The sequence below is a fragment of the Prionailurus viverrinus genome, chromosome C2 (genome assembly GCF_022837055.1).
Source record: "Prionailurus viverrinus isolate Anna chromosome C2, UM_Priviv_1.0, whole genome shotgun sequence".
NCBI lineage: Eukaryota > Metazoa > Chordata > Mammalia > Carnivora > Felidae > Prionailurus > Prionailurus viverrinus.
The window spans coordinates 88,322,169-88,340,748 of NC_062569.1; the positions used below are offsets into that span (position 1 = coordinate 88,322,169).

Here is an 18,580-nt window from a genome sequence, read left to right on the forward strand (position 1 = left end):
ACCTCCTGTTAGAAAATGCGGGCTAATAAATCCCATACAAAGGAACATAGGAAAGAGAAAAAGGGGAGATGGAATTCATCTAGCATACTGTTGAAGATGGTTTCTCCAAGTTCTCTTCTATAAACTGCTCCATCAACATGGCCCACTCTGGATTATTTTAGTATCATGACCATCTTCCCTGATTTTCATGCACAGACTACATTCTTTGGGATGAGTGGCCATGTTGCTTCCACACATAGGGCTAAAGTCTCTGGGACATCCTGGTAATTTATACTGGTTGCAGTTTGGTGTTCTGAATTCTGAAGGTTGGCCAGACTCAGAATTCAAAAGAGTCCAGAGAGACTGCTAAGTCCCTGGCCAGGAGCAATAACACCAAGCACAGTGCCAAGAACACCATGCTCACTCTGTGGCCTGCCAACTGATCTTGGCCTGCTCCTGTGCCACTGCACCATATCTTGGCTATATTAAATAATGCTACAGTAAATATTTGTCTTCTCTATTGTCAGTACCACATGTCTGATTACTGTAGCTTTATAGTAAATCTTCAAGTCAGATTATATTAGTCTTCCAACTTTGTTCTTTTCCTTCAACATTGTGTTATTTTGGGTCTTATGCTTCTCCTTATAAACTTTAGAATCAGATTGTTGATTTCCACAATATAACTTGCTCACATTCTGATTTGGATTGCATTGAATCTATATAGATCAAATTGGGAAGAACGGACATCCTGACATTATTGATTCTTCCTATCCATGAACACGAAATATCTCTTTATTTATTCTTTTATTTTTCTGGGTATTACACTTGAAATTTAGTTAATTAATTTTAAGTGAGAATCTCAATTGGCTAATCTATACAATACCTTTTTAAAAATTTTTCACATATGTTCTTTTTTCAGGTCATAAATAAGGTTCATCTTAAGGCAAATCATGTTGTAAAAAGAGATGTTGATGAACATTTAAGAATCAAGACTGTCTATGATAAAAGTATTGATGAGTAAGTACGCCATTATTTTGTCTTTTTAAAACTAAGAATCAAACTATTAAAGATATTTTCATCCAGAAGATCCATAGATGGAGCTATATGCTAATGCACCTTCAAGATGGAATTAAGCTAAAAATGCTTTTTAGTCTGAAAAGATAAAGGCCATGGGATATGATTAAAATCTGTATGTTATGAATAATTTAAACAGAACAGATGTGGATCTCCTTGGATGTGGTCAGTACACACCTAGAAGGCTCTTCTTCCTCAAAAAATTAAAAACTGAACTATGCTATGACCCAGCAATTGCACTAGGTATTTATCCAAGGGATACAGGTGTGCTGTTTCAAAGGGGCACATGCACCCCAATGTTTATAGCAGCACTATCAACAATAGCCAAAGTATGGGAAGAGCCCAAGTGTCGATCAACAGATGAACAGATAAAGAAGATGTGGTATATATATACAATGGAGTATAACTCAGCAATCAAGCAGAATGAAATCTTGCCATTTACAACTACATGGTTGGAACTAGAGGGTATTATGCTAAGCGAAATTAGTCAGAGAAAGACAAGTATCATGTGACTTCACTCATATGAGGACTTTAAGATGCAAAACAGATGAACATAAGGGAAGGGAAGCAAAAATAATATAAAAACAGGGGCCTCTTAAATATAGAGAGCAAATAGAGGGTTGCTGGAGGGGTTGTGGGAGGGGGGATGGGCTAAATGGGTAAGGGACATTAAGGAGTCTAGTCCTGAAATCATTGTTGCACTATATGCTAACTAACTTGGATATAAATTAAAAAATTAATAAAGTAAAAATAAATAAATAAATAAATAAATAAATAAATAAAATAAGGAACTCCTCATGAGTACTTGGAGGAAAAATAAAAGGAAGAACTGATATATGCCATAAGAACATTTACAAAATTATTAGCCAGAGGAATGATGGTGTAATTTTTCATTTAGCGTAAGAGAGGTCCAGAAAACACGTAAGTTATGAATCTGTAATAGTGTACGAAGACCTATGAGGAGTATTTGATGTCTTTCCTTATCCTTAATTTCCCAAATGAATGAGATAACATGATCATGCCTAGTGTTGTGTTTTGGTACAGAGTTAATTCAAATGCTTATTGAGGTAAATTGAGATTTTGGGGGACTGATACTAGATCCTTCCACAAAGCATTCCTTGGGGCCCCTGCTAGGTATATTCTAAACAAATGAGACAGTGCTGTGCTCCAGCATGGCAATTCTTAATGTTTCATGTCTTCATTTTCAGGTTGCTCCCTGAGAAAAGATACCTTGTAAAGGTATGTAATAAATACTCATGACTTGAATTTGATACTTAAAATGGGTGCATTTTATTGTATATAAATTGTACTTAAAAAATAAATTTATTCATTTCTGTTTTGTGAATGAATAAAAAGTGTTGGTAATGAATGTATTTATCATTTCTTCAAAGGCATCTTTATGATGCACTCATCAAAACTTTTTTCATTTTTTTAATGTTTTATTTATTTTTGAGAGAAAAAGACAAAGCATGAGCAGGGGATGGGGAGAGAGAGAGGGAGACATAGAAACTGAAGCAGACTCCAGGCTCTGAGCTGTCAGCACAGAGCCCAGTGTGGGGCTTGAACTCACAAACTGTGAGCTCATGACCTGAGCGGAAGTCAGATGCTTAACCAACTAAGCCACCCAGGCACCCCTCATCAAAGTTTTGTCCTTATTTGATGCTGAACTAGTCTTCTTATTTTATAATTTGATAATAAATCAGTCTTCTTGTTTTCTTACTTGTTCTATTATGTTTTGGGAGGAGAACATGCTGAACCTAGGTTGAAAAAAATTTTTTTTGAAATACGTTGAGAACACCATTTTCTTGGTGGAAATACTCATTCTCCTGAAGATGGGTTTATCTGATTATATGATATGCTAAAGTTGTCTTTAGATATGCTAAAGTTGTCTTCTTAAGAAACTGTCTCCACAGTTTCTTAACTGTTACAGAGTCACACATACACATTAAGCCGATTCCTTATGGGCCACAGAAATTGGTGAGATTGAAATTGATCTTCTAAACATAAGATTTTCCTAACATAAATTCCTTACTGTTAGAATCACCTAATCAGTCTCAGATTTGAAGTAATTTAGGTTAATAATTAAGATTTATATTTTCTAATTCTACTTAAGTAGAGATTGGGAAGGAATTTTTCACTTAGTGTTCTCTCCCCAAACTCAACTAGAAAATAAGGAAATTCCTTTGCTCCTAGACTCATTCTCTCCCCTGCCCCTTACTACGCAACCTTTGACTAAATCAGTATTCCAGAATTGTAAGGTTTTTCTCTTTTTTCCCCTCAGTCGTTAATATCCTATCCTATACTTGTTTTAAATATAATTTGTCCTTTAACTATAACTCTGACTTTTTTTCCCAACTTTTATTTAGAACAAACTTTTTCCACAAGCTATTTCGTATTTGGAGAAGACTTTTCAGGTTCGTAGACCTGCGGGCACTATCTTACTTAGCAGGTATGTCACATTAAGTACATGTCATTTTCTTCAGTTGTTTAGTACTCTGACCTCCCCATTCTACCAGTATGGCAAATTATGAAACTCATACTAGAATATTTTATTATGTTTGTCCTTAGAGACCAAACTGCACGGTATTTAAAAGGAATAATAAAGCACCTGTTAGGTAATCATTCTTTCCCTGATTTTTTTTTATTTTGAGAGAGAGAGAATGAGCAAGGGAAGGCCAGAAAGATAGGGAGAGAGAGAATCCCAAGCAGACTCCGTGCTGTCAGTGTGGAGCCAGATGAAGGGTCAGACCCACAAACCATGAGATCATGACCTAAGCTGAAATCCAGGGTCAGACACATAACCAACTGAGCCACCTAGGGGCCCCAAGATTTTTTTATTTTTAAGAAATCTTGCAACATAGGGCTTGAACTCAAAACCTTGAGATCGAGTTGCATGCTCCACCAACTAAGCCAGCCAGGCACCCCTCTTTTCTTGATTTTCTTTTATGATCTGCTGGATCTTATCCTAAGGTGTAGTTGTCCCCTGTTTGCCAGATCTCTTTCTTCCCTCATGTGTCTATAGTATTAGCTTATGAAGTATTTGGGGGTCTGAAAACCCAGGCTAGGAGGATTTCCCATGGAACCCAAATTCTTTCTTAGTCCACTTTTCTAACTAAAATAGTAATCCTTATTAATAAACTAATCTTGCAGCTAGGCTTTTTACAATGTTTTTAACTGCTGTGAACTTCTTTTTTTTTTTTTTTTTTTTGTAATTAAATTTTGATGTACAAATGAACTAAAGACAACGTGCAACAAACCAACACCAGAAGGAAAATGATCCCCATAGATACTGTACTGGGGAATTTGCAGAGCATACAAAATGCGGCCCAGTTATAGTGCCTGAGGAACACCTCCAGGTAATCAAATCTACTCCTAGCAATGTTTTTACTCTTTAGGATGAACTGAGAAATGGAGATTTTCAATCTGTGTCACCAAGAAACTTTTATAGACTTAAGTTTGAAAGCTTTATTCTTCATTACCAAAAGTATTTTAGTTAGCTGATTTTATTCTTTCATTGGTTTTCCTATTAATTTGATAATATCTTCTTTAATTTTTTTTTTCTTTTTTCCATTTATCTTATCTCTGGGACTGCTGAATCATTTCAGCTTAGAACTTTGTCTTTGTCTTCCAAAATATCTTTTTTTTTTTTTAAGTTTATTTATTTTGAGAGACAGAGTGCAAGCAGGGGAGGGGCAGAAAGAGAGGGAGAGAGAAAGAATCCCAAGCAGGCTCCACACTGTCAGCACAGAGCCCCATGAGGGGCTCCAGCCCATGAACCATGAGATCATGACCTGAGCTGAAACCAGAGTCGGATGCTTAACTGACTGAGCCACCCAGGTGCCCCTGTCTTCCAAAATATCATCTAGGAGGTATATACCTTAGTATTTTTGCAGGGCAATTCGACATTAGCTCTTAAAATAAAAAATATGTATGATATGCTTCAACCCAATTCGGAAACATGTTCCATAAAAATACTTATAACTGTGCAATGTATATTCAAAGATATTCTTTACAAAATTATAAATATGCCTATATTGGTATTAAATTATGGTATAATTCTGTAATGGAGTACTATGCAACTGTTAAAGAATGAAGTAGATCTCTGTAGACTTGGAAAGATATTTATGCTCTTAAATGGAAAAAAATGTTATAAGTCAGTATGTGTAGTTAGCCTATTTTATTTAAGAATTATAGTCAAGTTAGGGGCGCCTGGGTGGCGCAGTCGGTTGAGCGTCCGACTTCGGCTCAGGTCACGATCTCGCGGTCCGTGAGTTCGAGGCCCGGGTCGGGCTCCGGGCTGACGGCTGGGAGCCTGGAGCCTGTTTCCGATTCTGTGTCTCCCTCTCTCTCTGCCCCTCCCCCGTTCATGCTCTGTCTCTCTCTGTCTCAAAAATAAATAAACATTAAAAAAATAAATAAATAAAAATAAATAAATAAAATTAAATTAAATTAAAAAAAAAAAAGAAAAGAATTATAGTCAATTTAACACAGTAAAACTGAAATAAAAACATTAAAAACAAAGTGTATGTACATATATATTAAAAAATAAAAGAACTAAAGAATCTGGAAACATACTAAAATATTAATGGTTTTCTTTATGAATTGGATTGTTTGGGGCTTTTCTTTGAAGAATTATATATTTTCATAATCTGATTTTTCATATTAAACATATTACTTATCAGAATGAAGATAAAAAATTTAAATGTGTATACAAGAAAACCAATTTATTATACATATGCATTTGAAAATATGATTATTGGGTGCCTGGGTGCTCAGTCAGTTAAGCATCTGACTTTGGCTCAGGTCACGATCTCATGGTTTGTGAGTTCGAGCCCCTTGTCAGGCTCTGTGCTGACAGCTCAGAGCCTGGAGCCTGCTTCAGATTCTGTGTCTCCCTCTCTCCCTGCCCCTCTCCACTCAACGCTCTCTCTCTTTCTCTCTCAAAAATAAATAAACATTTGGGGTGCCTGAATGGCTCAGTCAGTTGGGCGTCCAACTTCGACTCAGGTCATGATCTCACAGTCTATGAGTTCGAGCCCCGCATGGGGCTCTGTGCTAACAGCTCAGAGCTTGGAGCCTGCTTCGGATTCTGTGTCTCCCTCTCTCTGTGCCCCTCCCCCACTCATGCTCTGTCTCTCTTTCTCTCAAAAAGTAAACGTTGAAAGAAAATTTTTTTTGAAGTTAGTGTGAAAATATGATTATTGCTATAGCTGTTTTTCTCTGTTGAACTGTGTTCTCTAGCTACTTCCAGAAATGAATGTGTTACTGAACATTTACCTAGTAACCAAAATTAAGCATATGTTTAACTGAAGTTTACTTTGTAATTTTTATTAAGTTTTTTGAAGCTCAGTAAGGCTTTTTGGACCCCTGTATTTTGGCACTAATACAACTAACTTATTCAGCTTTCATTTCTTTTCTCAAATTTCTTGAGTATAAAATGTTTTAGGGACATGTTTGAAAATTAAAACAACTTCTTAATTACATATCCAGCTTTTTTCCCAAGAAATTTAGAGACATTTTAAGACACATTTCTTTGCTTTTTTTCTAAGGTATTTTTGTTTGTTTTTAATTCTCTTGGCTTTTCCAAATTCTGCTACTTATCTACTTGGGGGTGGTGGGGGGAGAGCCTGATTAAAAAAAAAAAATTTTTTTTTTAATTTAGTTTATTTTTGGGGCGCCTGGGTGGCTCAGTCGGTTAAGCATCCGACTTCAGCTCAGGTCACAATCTCGTGGTCTGTGAGTTCGAGCCCCGCGTCGGGCTCTGGGCTGATGGCTCAGAGCCTGGAGCCTGTTTCCGATTCTGTGTCTCCCTCTCTCTCTGCCCCTCCCCCGTTCATGCTCTGTCTCTCTCTGTCTCAAAAATAAACGTTAAAAAAAAAAAATTAAAAAAAAAATTTAGTTTATTTTTGAGAGAGACAGAACATGAGCAGAGGAGGGGCAGAGAGGGAAACACGGAATCAGAAGCAGGCTCCAGGCTCTGAGCCATCAGCACAGAGCCTGTGATTTTTTTTTTTTTTTTTAATGCATGAGTGATCATGGAAAAGAATGTTTAAAAATCACAATTTTTTGTTTTTAAAGAATTTTTTCAAGTTTATTTATTTATTTTGAGAGAGACAGTAAGCAGGGCAGGGACAGAGAGAGAGGGAGACAGAATCTGAAGCAGGCTCTGTGCTAACAGCAGAGAGCCCAGTGCTGGGCTCAAACTCATGAACCCTAAGATCACGACCTGAGCTAAAGTCAGATGCTTAACTGACTGAGTCATACAGGCACCCCTAAAGATCATAACTTTATGTAACATGAACTTTAATAGGTTAAAGTAATTAATAATAGATGTGTTAGAGAAATAAGAGTAGACAATGTAAGAAAATGGGGATTTTTTTTCCTTCTCTTTATAAGCATCACTTGCACCTAAGAAAACCCCCCAATTCACTGATTTTTTTAATTTATAAATTTGGAAATTATAATTGTTTAGAACTTTGAGAGAAGTTTTCTAAAAAGCAGATGTTACAAGGGCACAGAATTGATTAGAAAACTAGAAATTAAGGGTAATGTTGAGGTGACTTTACCTTTAAACTCATCTTTAAAAGGTAAAGATGACTAACTTTTTGTTTGTATTATATGAATTTTTAACTAACTACATGAATTACTTTATAATAGAAAATATATTTCCATAGATAAAATGTTTTTATTAGTTAATTTTGAAATAACTATACATTTACAGGAAGTTGGAAAAAAAAAGTACAAGGAAGTCCATTGTAATTGTCAGTTAGTTTCAAAGTTTAAAACTTTTTCTGTCTTTTTTTGTGTCCAGGTTGGCTGCCCTTTATAAATAACAGTTGTGTTAATTAACATTATGGATTAGATTATGTTTATTATATGTAGATTATAATCATTTTACATAAAGTAGAAATTTTAATGAAGCAAATTCAAAATTAAAGATAGGAACTGAGTAGACGGAGGAATGGATTTGGCAAAAGTTGAGGGATAATAAATAAAAGTTAAATCATATGAATTTAGAGTCTGGATTCACTATACATTAAAAGTCCCTACAGCTAATCTTGTCTCTGGTCTGATTTTCTTTTGCTTGCCATGGTGCAGAGATGCAGGGTCTGCCGTGGGGGTAAGTGGTCCTGTTTAGCAGTAGGTGTGCAAGACCAAGAAGGCGTCCGGGATGCAGACTTTGTTCTATATGTTGGTGCTCTGGCCACCGAGAGGTGCAGCCGTGAAAACATCATCTCTTATGCAGCCTATTGTCAGCAGGAAGCAAAAATGGACAGGTAAACTTTCCCCAGAGACTTATTCTCTAAGACCTAATTATGGAAACTCTTAACACAGGTTCTAAGCGTTAAGAGTACAAGAAGTTTGCATTTTCCAGATTGCCTCCAATAATAAGAAACAGCGCTTGGATGGGGGAGTGGGGAGAAAATGTCAGGTGATAGAACTATTATTCATATAGTAATGTCAGTACCAACTCTAAAGAAAAAGTATTGTCCAGAGAATTTTCTTTGGAAGTAAATAGCTCTCTAAGGAAACAATTTGAATTTTAATTTTAGCACTTCTGTGCTAAAATAAGTGTTTATCTAATTGTCATATAATTTGCCATGTCCTTCACTTAGATAAATTATCACTTAAAAAATTTAGAGACCTCTTATTTATTTACAAAAGATTTTTAAAAATTTTCCCAGTGAAGCAAGCTTGAAATGAAATGTTATTATATATGTAGAAGGTTGCCTGTCACACTCCAGACAAATCAAAGGCAGTAGAAATTGTCATATGTCAGAATAGATTGTAACATTCTCAAATTTAGGAGAATTAATGTGACCATTTCATATGTACATAGGACCATTGCTGAGGTCTTGAAGGTTCCTCTATCAAGACTAGCTGACTTTAAAGAACTGTTTGACTTCTATTGATGTGTATTCATTTAAGGAAAAAAATTAAATTATTAGTTGAACCAAGTAGGCAATACAAAGGAAACACTGGTATATGCTACAGAATTATACTGTCAGTCCCAAAGGTGGTAAAGAGGTCAAAATGAGCATCATGGATTATGAGGAACAGTCTATTACCATGATGCTGTGTAACTGATGATCTGAAATCTAAAAAATCATTAGCTTCTAAGTGTTGGGAAAGCTTAGAGTCAAATGACTAAGTAAAGTGCTATGTTTTTGCATATATATATGTATACATATATATATATACACATACCAGTGTTTATAAAAATACATGTGTTTAATAGAGTGTTCCTTTTTTCCTGAGAAGGTATAATTAAATTTATGATATTTTATAATTAACAATGTCTCAGTATGTCTCAGGAAATGTGGTATTTTGAAGTGCTAAATGAATGATAAATTAAGTTACTTCATGAAATGAGATACTTTCTTAACGTAGATGTCTTTGTGAAATAAGCCTTCATAATGGTGGTGCTGCAAAATAGTGGTTATCTTAATTTGAACTAAACTGTATGGATTGTGAACACACACACACACACACACACACACACACACACACAATCTCATTTTCAAAATACTGTTGAGTTTCAAAGAATATTGTAAAACAATGTACATAATATGATTACGTGTGTGTGTGTGTGTGTGTGTGTGTGTGTGTGTATGTGTGTGTTACACATACTTGAATGTACTAAGGAAAAAGAAATAATTAGAATTGCCAACCATCCCGGTTTGGCCAAGACTTCCCTGTCTGAAAATCCTGGGAAACCCTTCAGTTCTGGGCAAACTGTTAGTAGCAGTTACCTCTGTAGGGGGGTAGGTTGTAAACTGGAATTTTCATGTTTTTCTTTATACATATCTATGTTATTTGGATATATAACTTTTTACAATGAGCTTTTACTACTTTTCTTAAAAGACACATTAAAGTGAACCTTATGTATTAGGAAGGGAATGGCTTCCTTTGGAAAATGGGGACAGGAATATAAAATCCCAGGTTGAGATGGGTCTAGAGTAGTTCATCTCCTTTCAGCATCTGACAATGCTGAAAACACCTAAAGTATCTAGTTGTCTTTTGGTGAGAGAATCCAGCCCAGGAATCTTCACACAGATGAGAATCCCATAACCTAATTTCATATTTCAGGGTTTTTTGCACTGCTGTTATGTTTTCTTAAAGCACTTTAGCTTTTGGTTCACATTTGATATAAATGAGTAACTAAATGAGTAAATGTTCTTTGTATCAGTGAAATTGAAGCTATTCATATATCTGGGAAAAGAATTGTTTTTTTCTCAGGAGCATGTTGATGTTCGAAGAAAGAGCAGTATCTGCAGTTGTTCTTTCTTAATCTTTTTGATGAAAGAGAAACGTTCCTTCAAAACTGCCATATTAATTCATTCAAAGAATACTTGCATGCCTAATATGGTGTTTGCAGACTAAGTGAACAAAATAGACCCATGTACTTGCCTCATTCATGGAACATAGGAATTACAGAGGCAGGCAGATATTAAATATACTTAGAAATAAATGTGATTTCAAAATAGGATCAATACTTTATAGGGAAAAAAAGGGTGCTATAGCATAAAAGAGAACAAAGGGGGAAACATAATTTAGATTAATTAAGCACAGACGGCCTCTTTGAAAGAGTGAAACTTTAGGTGTAACCTGAACATTGATGGGCTTCAGCCAGATAAAGAGTTTGAGGAAGACTTATGTTAGGAAAATTCCATGTGTGCCTGTTGTTTGGTAGAAGCCACTGCAGTGGACGCTGTTTTTGAAGATGAGAACTAAAGGAAATGCATTGGAGAGGCAGACGGGGATGTTTTATTCTAAATGCTGTAGGAAGTGCCTGATGGGTTTTAAGCCTGGCAGTGATATCCATTTTATATTTTAGAGGTCACTGTCGCAATGTTTTGGTAAGTGGATTATTTTCTGAGTATAAGTCTGTTGTTTTCAAGTATGAACAAAATATACCATATGTTTTTTACTTAAGGCAAGTGTTACTTTGTATAAAGTGATTACATTTTGGTGAGTTTTTGGTATTTCTGTGATAAAATGTTGAGGTAGTGGTGGGAGAAAGGACTTTGGAGTCCTTACTGTTGTCTGTTTGCCACAGCTTTTGAAAGACAGGTAGGTACATGGTGTAACTAACTGAATTATATTGGGTACTAGTCAGGTCTTGGACTCTCAGGTTCTAGGCTCAGAAAGTGATAGAACTGTATAGATTCTAGAAAGTTATAGAATATGAAAGAAGATGATGGGAAGATAAAAAATCTGTATGTGAATGAAGGTAGTGTTCAGGCAGAGAAAGGGAATAGCAAGATGGGCATAAGAAGGTTGAACAACCTGAATGATTTGCTTATTATCCTATTGTCTACCTAGCATCCCTCTCCACCTACCTGCTCATCCCATGTGCCTATAAATGTAGTGAAATGCTGAAATCAGATATGGATTTTGCAAGTAAAACATGTTAGAATTTAAGTTTTTCAGTCCATTCTTATCTTTTGGTATATGTTGACGTATTTTACAAGTTCACACTTAAGTGTACATTAACTTTACTTTTGTGAGGACAGGTGCTAATTAGACACATCATAGGAAAACAAAGGTATATGTCTTGAAAGTATAAGATAGTGAGTTAGATATTATGGTATAAAATGACATTTGATATTTAGCAAAGATTTTTCTGACCTAGTCAGTTTTTTTTTTTTTTTTTAGAAAAGTATAAGTTAGTAAATATCATAATACTGATTTTTCTGGAATATAATAAAAAATTCAATGTCTATTTTAACAGGCCAATAGCAGGATATGCTAACCTGTGTCCAAATATGATCTCTACCCAGCCTCAGGAGTTTATTGGGATGCTGTCCACAGTAAAACATGAGATTATTCATGCCCTGGTAAATTTTGCTGTTAATTACTGTTCTTTCCTTCATGCGTTAATTTTCTGTTTATTATGCTGTTATTTTGATATATACGTTAAATTTTGGATTCTTAGATTTATGTCAGTAAAACCTAGATGACTAGGTCTCTGGTAATAGGATTTTTCAGAAAATGATTACTGTTCTTAAGAAAACTTAGTGGGGCGCCTGGGTGGCTCAGTCGGTTAAGCGTCCGACTTCAGCTCAGGTCATGATTTCACGGTCCGTGAATTGGAGCCCCGCATCGGGCTCTGTGCTGTCAGTTCCGAGCCTGGAGCTTGCTTCAGATTCTGTGTCTCCCTCGCTCTCTGCCTCTCCCCCACTCACGCTCTGTCTCTCTATCAAAAAATGAATAAACGTTAAAAAAAATTTTTAAAAAACTTAGTAATTTACAAAAATTCACTTTCCTGTAAAGTGATAACTGATATGCTAATTCTAGATCTTATTGCAGAGGTCTGATTTCAAAAGTCCTCTCGGTCTGCTTAGGCTTTCTAAAATTTACATACACTGATTCAGAACCCCTCCTTCCTTTTCCCCAATTTGTCCAAAATAGTGAACTTTTATAATATATCTGGGAAATTAAAAAGTTATCTAAAACCCTAGGAAATGGTTTCTTGATGCCATTTATGTATTTAGAAAATAGATGGCAGTAAAATGCAGTGATTGAGAGACAATAGATCACACAGATTTAGGGGTGTGAGTCTTCTTAGCTCTACCACTAAAAATATTTGGGATCTTATGCAAATTATTTAGCTTTATAAGCCTCAGTTTCATCTGTTAAAATGAAGAGAACAGTAGTACATAGTACAGTGGAGTTTTTTCTTGGAGATTAAGACAAAACAGAAATCCTATAGCACCATGCTGTATATAGTAAGGTATAATAAAATTAGTGGCAGTTATCTATTAGTCTTTTTATTTATTTATTTATTTTTGAGAGAGAGAAAGAGAGAGAGAGTGTGTGTGTGTGTGCAGGGAAGAAGGGGGGAGAGAGAGAGAGAGAGAGAGAGAGAGAGAGAGAGAGAGAGAGAGAGAAAGAGAATGAATATCCCAAGCAGGCTCCACTCTGTGTGGAGCCTGACATGGGGCCTGAACTCACAAACCATGAGATAATGACCTGAGCCAAAATCAAGAGGCAGATGCTTAATTGACTGAGCCACCCAAGCACCCTTTATTTATTAGTCTTAGTGAGCTATCATGTATGACTTTAATATGCAAGCCTCAGTCTTTAAATCAGCAAATACATTACATAACTCACTGAAACACCTATGTAACCAGACATTTATATCCTTCAAGTAAGAAGATTCTAAAACGAATTCTCTGTTTTTCTTTTATTTTTTAAAAAAGTAAGCTGAACCTGCTAATTGGGGTGAAACAAGACTTATTCTTCCTAAGAGCTAAAAACTATAGATACTTGATGTTGAGAGAACCAGAGAGAAACAGCAGATTTTAAATGTGGTATATAAATGAACATGAATGCAGAGATCCCAGGCATGAGATAAATTAGGTTATGAACAGACAATTCAGAAAAGAAAAAAAAACAGTTGGCTGAGTCATGTATAAGAAGGTATTCAGACTTACTTTAGCAGTCAGAGGGTCTCAAAGCTAGATACCATTGACTATAAAAGAATGCATGAAAGTTATGTACATTGGGACACCTGAGTGGCTCAGTCAGTTAAGTATCTGACTCTTGATTTCAGCTCTAGTCATGATCTCGCATTTCGGTTCCTTGGATCGAGCCCTGGATTGGGCTCCGCACTGACAGTGGGATTCTCTCTCTCTCTCACTCTTTCTCTCTGCCCCTCCATCTCTCTCCCTCCCCGCCACCTCAAATAAACATTTAAAAAAAAGAAAGTTATACACAGTGACTTCAAGGTTTAGTGGTTACCTCTGGGAAAAGAAGGAGGAGAAAGGATTAGGTAATGGAGCTTCAGTAATATTTACTCTGCAGTGTTTTATTTCTTAAAAGTTTGCCGAAAATATGGTAAACTAACATCTTAAATAGCCTTAAAGAGGATACATAAGTTTCTGTTATGGATATTTTTTTTACTTTTTATATATTTGAATTATTTTAAAAACTGTAAAAACCTAAGAAATTTTAAATATTAACTTAAGTCTCAAAGCCTATCCTGGAAGATGGTAAGAATTAAATGTTTAACACAGATTCCCCATAAAGTTTTGTATGTTCATAACTATCAATTACACTTACCTGTGGTGCTTTGAATACCGAATAAACCTTCTGAAATGTGAGTGCTTAGAAAAATGTTCAAGCTGATACAGTGGGAAAAAAATGTATATTTAGATTATTATAAAGGATGAGGCAAATTACACTATTTTAAGCTTTGTATAACTTCAGTGAATTGTATATTGAAAGCTATTTTGATTTTCTTAGCTGACTCAATTAAGTGTCCTTTGCATCTTCAGAGATTAAAAAAGAAGAAGAAATTCAGGAATAAAAGAATAACCTGGATTCCATTAATCATTTTGGCAAGCTTTGAATGACACAGAGGCCACAGTTGTGTAAGCAAAGAAATTTGCCGAAGAAATTGATTAATTAAGTGATCGTTTCTGATTGTTAGCTATTTGGATATGAGCTATAGCATATTCTCAATGTATGAAACATACATAAAGAAGTAGTCACAGAAGTGTTTTGTTTTAGGTATTAGATTAGGAAAGAGCAAGAAAAGAAATCTCACTAATGAAATAGATATCAAATGGCAATTTTTTTTTTTTTTTTGCCTATTTTCTCATCTATTTTGGGAGGTGAAGGATAGAGAACAGGAATTTTAATACCTTTGTGTGAAGTATCCATTATCTCATTAAAATTAAAATTAAAATTAAAGACTTAAAAATAGTATTTAATTCAGTAATTTAGAATGATTGATAGCAATACCTTCTTCTTGAATGTGGTAATGCTTTATAAGTTAAATTGTTTTACTTATTTGTATATATTGTAAAGAATAAAATAATTGAGGGAAATTTCCAGTCTTTCCATGTATACATAAAATGTATTCATTTTTATTAATGAAATGTTATCCACATATAATTTAGATAATTCCAAGGCATAACGGTGCTTTAGCATCATTTATTAACAAAATTATAAACTCCTTTTTAAGTTTCTTGAACATTGAAGGAATGTTTAATTAGTGGTTCTGAAAAAAATAGTATTTAAATTGTGACTATAAACGTAACAAATTCATATTGTAAAAAAATTAGGGGAATATGAGTTATTTTACACATTATCCTACCATCAGAAAAACCACAGTTAACATTTTGATATATGTTCCCATTATTTTTTTCCTAAGTGTACATACACACATGCACACACACTTCCAGTCTTTTTAAGTACAGATATGTATTAAGTGTGTGTACTTTTGGATCAAAGACTGAATTTTTTGAGTGCTCTTAGGGAGCACACTTGATTGTCCACCTCCTACTCTAAACTGTATTGTCAGTTGTTCTCAATGGTAATATACCCTGGGTGCAATTATAGAGTTTATGTAATGTGTAATGAGTTCATGTGAAGAGGATCGACTGTGGTAAATATATTCTTAAACAAATTTCTTATTTATGCCAGTACCAAAGAATGTTGTCACTATTACTTTGGATTTCTTAACTTACAATCCCTTCAAGTAATTGAAATTTAAAATTCATTAGATGGAATACTTAATTTTTTTCCAATTCCAATATATGACATATTTCAGTAGAAGTATTGGCTGGGTGCTTTTACAAGGTTATATGAGTGTTCTCTTTTGATAGCACCATGTTATGATGTATATAATCAGACTTGATATTTTTCACTCTGAGACATTTTGAATTTTTTTTATAGGGTTTCTCTGCTGGCCTATTTGCATTCTACCATGATAAAGATGGAAATCCTCTAACTTCAAGATTTGCAGATGGTCTCCCACCTTTTAATTATAGGTATTTGTTATTTTTTGTTCTTGTTCTTCTCTTTTAGGAGGGTGCTAAGACTAGAATCTGAGACTCATGGCATGATAGTTGCCATAAATAATAGCGGCTTCATGGCTAGCCTAAAAAAACTATAGCTATTAAAACAGGATAAAAGAGGCCATTTAGCTTTACCCTTTCATTTTAGAGATGAAGCAGTTAAGATGCAGAAAACTTAAGTGACTTGCCCAAAGAGCCAGGAATCTTCTTGCCAGCAGAGCTCTTTTCCACCACATTGTAACTTGTGTTGCTGTACAGTATAGTCAGGCCATGGGAGAATATGAGTTGGTTATATTTTGGTTTGTTTATTAATGTTTATTTTTGAGATAGAGTATGAGTGGAGAAGGGCAGAGAGAGAGAGGGAGGGAGACACAGAATCTGAAGCAGCCTCCAGGTTCTAAGCTGTCAGCACAGCCGGAAGTGGGGCTCACACTCATGAACCGTGAGATGATGACCTGAGCCAAAGTTGGAAGCTTAACTGACTGAGCCATCCAGGTGCCTCTATATTTTGTTTTTTTTAATAATTATCACCTATCATGGCAATATTTACATGTAAACTGATACTGTATTTAGTACAACATATTAGCAGTGATCTAGAGGGTTAGGGCCGAAAATGAATAATACTAAGAAACACTAAAAAAAATGTGTCAAGAATTTTTTATAGTGTATCAGTCACAGATCTGTAACCATTTGCATTCATTTATATAAAATACAAATCTCTAAGAGCATATGTCCACAAAAAGATAAGCACAAGAATGTTCATGGCAGTTTTGTTGTAGCATGGATAAATAAATTATGGTATATTCATATAATTGAAAACTACAAGGCACTAAAAAAGAATATACTATTGTTACATGCAACAACATATATGAATATCACAGATCTAATGTTGAACAAAAGAAGTCAGTCCATTTGTGTAGTTTTTAAAAAAGAGCAATGATAAAGGATGAGTGGTTTTACTAGAAGGGCCAACCTGTTAAATGACCTACAAGTTAAGAAGTTGAGTATAGATTGGAAAGAAGCACAAGAAAACCTTCTGGGGGTGCTTATACTGTTCCATATGTTTATCAGATTAGTGGTATATGGATGTGGAATTAAAAATTAATTAATCCTGGAGTGCCTGGGTGGCTCAGTCGGTTAAGTAGCTGACTCTTGGTTTTGGCTTAGGACATGATTTTGAGGTTTGTGAGATCAAGCTCCGCTTGATCTGTGCTGACAGTGTGGAGACTGATTGGGATTCTCCCTCTCTCTCTGCTCCACCCTCACCTCAAAAAAAAACCATTAATTCTTATACTTCAAATTTGTTTACTTTGTATATATTTTACTTTAATTACAGAGATCTCTATTAAAATAGCTAGAATTAAATATTGAAGCAGATAATACTTTATTCATCATATTTTTTAGAGTACATGTGAAAAAACAAATTCTAATTGGACATAGATATTTTCCTTCTTTAAATAGTTTGTGTTCATTTGGTGGTGTAGGAGGAGTCTGGCCTTTCCTAAGAATTTTGGTCTTTATGAGAGACATAAATGATGAGATAGGATCACCTACATAGTGATGTAGTTAAGGAAGAAAGAGATACCCACACATAAGAACTTTTGTTAAGGGACGCCTGGGTAGCTCAGGGGTTAAGCGTCCAACTCTTGATTTCGGCTGAGGTCATGATCTCACAGTTGTGAGATTGAGCCCCATGTTGGGCTCTGTGCTGAGTGTGGGACCTGCTTGGGATTCTCTCTCTCCCTCTCTCTTCCTTCCCCACTCATGGTCCTGCTCTCTCCCCCTCCCTCCCTCTCCCTCTCTCTTCCCCTCCTCCCCCTCAGTAAATAAATAAATATTTAAAAAGAACTATTGTTAAGCTCATAATTTGCAGTACTTTCTTGTATTCAGGATATTCCTCAAAAGCAGGAAATCTTACAGTATGAATGGAGATAATAGAATGATAGGAAATTCAGTTGATAGACACATGAAGAGTTGGATTTGTCCCTAACCTATTTATTTGGAGAAACTATTTGTCTTGAAATGTAGATGATGAAGAGAATATTTGGAGTTATTAATAAGGTAAAAGCTGTTTCCTTGCTGGCTTTGATCACTATGGATGTTTAAACATTGCTTTGCTATGGAGAAAGATCAAAAGAATTAAAAATAGCATCTTCAAGGCATAGATAGATGAACAGATATATGGCAACATACACACACACACACACACACACACACACATACACACACACACATATACACACACACAAATAAAACAAAATGTTAATTGTAGAATCGAAGTGAAGATTATTAGATCTGCAGGTGTGCTCTTTGCAGTTTTGTCAACATTTTGTATGTTTAAAATTTCCATAAAATAATAGTGGGAAAATATAGCCTTTTTCTATTCTGTTTTATTAGTGAAAATGAGAGATTCATAGGGTTGATGATTGAGGTAATCTAGGGGGAAAAAAAAGCCAGAAAAAAATGATATGGATTATGGGGAAAAATCAAAATTAATGTCCATTATAAATGATGTCATTATATCCCACCAATGATATATAAATGCTTACCAGTAGTGGATATTATAGATTTTTTTTTTTTTTAAGGCCAATCTGAGAGTAAAAGATGGCATCTTATACTTCTAGGACTACTACTGAGGTTTCAGCCATTTGAATTTCCTCTGTACTTGTATACAGCCTATTTATGTCTTTTGTCCAGTCCTGGGTTATTTTTCCTTT

At 35.0% G+C, this 18,580-nt stretch overlaps 1 protein-coding gene across 10 annotated transcripts in view; it reads left to right on the top strand.

The window, feature by feature from the left end:
* LMLN (leishmanolysin like peptidase) overlaps positions 1 to 18,580 on the top strand; it is a 138,771-nt gene that overhangs the window by 15,086 nt on the left and 105,105 nt on the right. For all 10 annotated transcript variants that reach the window (XR_007155536.1, XR_007155538.1, XR_007155540.1 and 7 more), the window contains exons 2-8: positions 899 to 996; positions 2,262 to 2,292; positions 3,420 to 3,502; positions 4,295 to 4,409; positions 8,152 to 8,330; positions 11,789 to 11,894; positions 15,742 to 15,836. Coding sequence is in view for 5 of the 10 variants with exons in the window: in XM_047874421.1 (XP_047730377.1) it covers positions 899 to 996; positions 2,262 to 2,292; positions 3,420 to 3,502; positions 4,295 to 4,409; positions 8,152 to 8,330; positions 11,789 to 11,894; positions 15,742 to 15,836 (707 nt within the window). In the remaining 5 variants the exon portion in view is untranslated. The remainder of the gene's footprint in view (positions 1 to 898; positions 997 to 2,261; positions 2,293 to 3,419; positions 3,503 to 4,294; positions 4,410 to 8,151; positions 8,331 to 11,788; positions 11,895 to 15,741; positions 15,837 to 18,580) is intronic.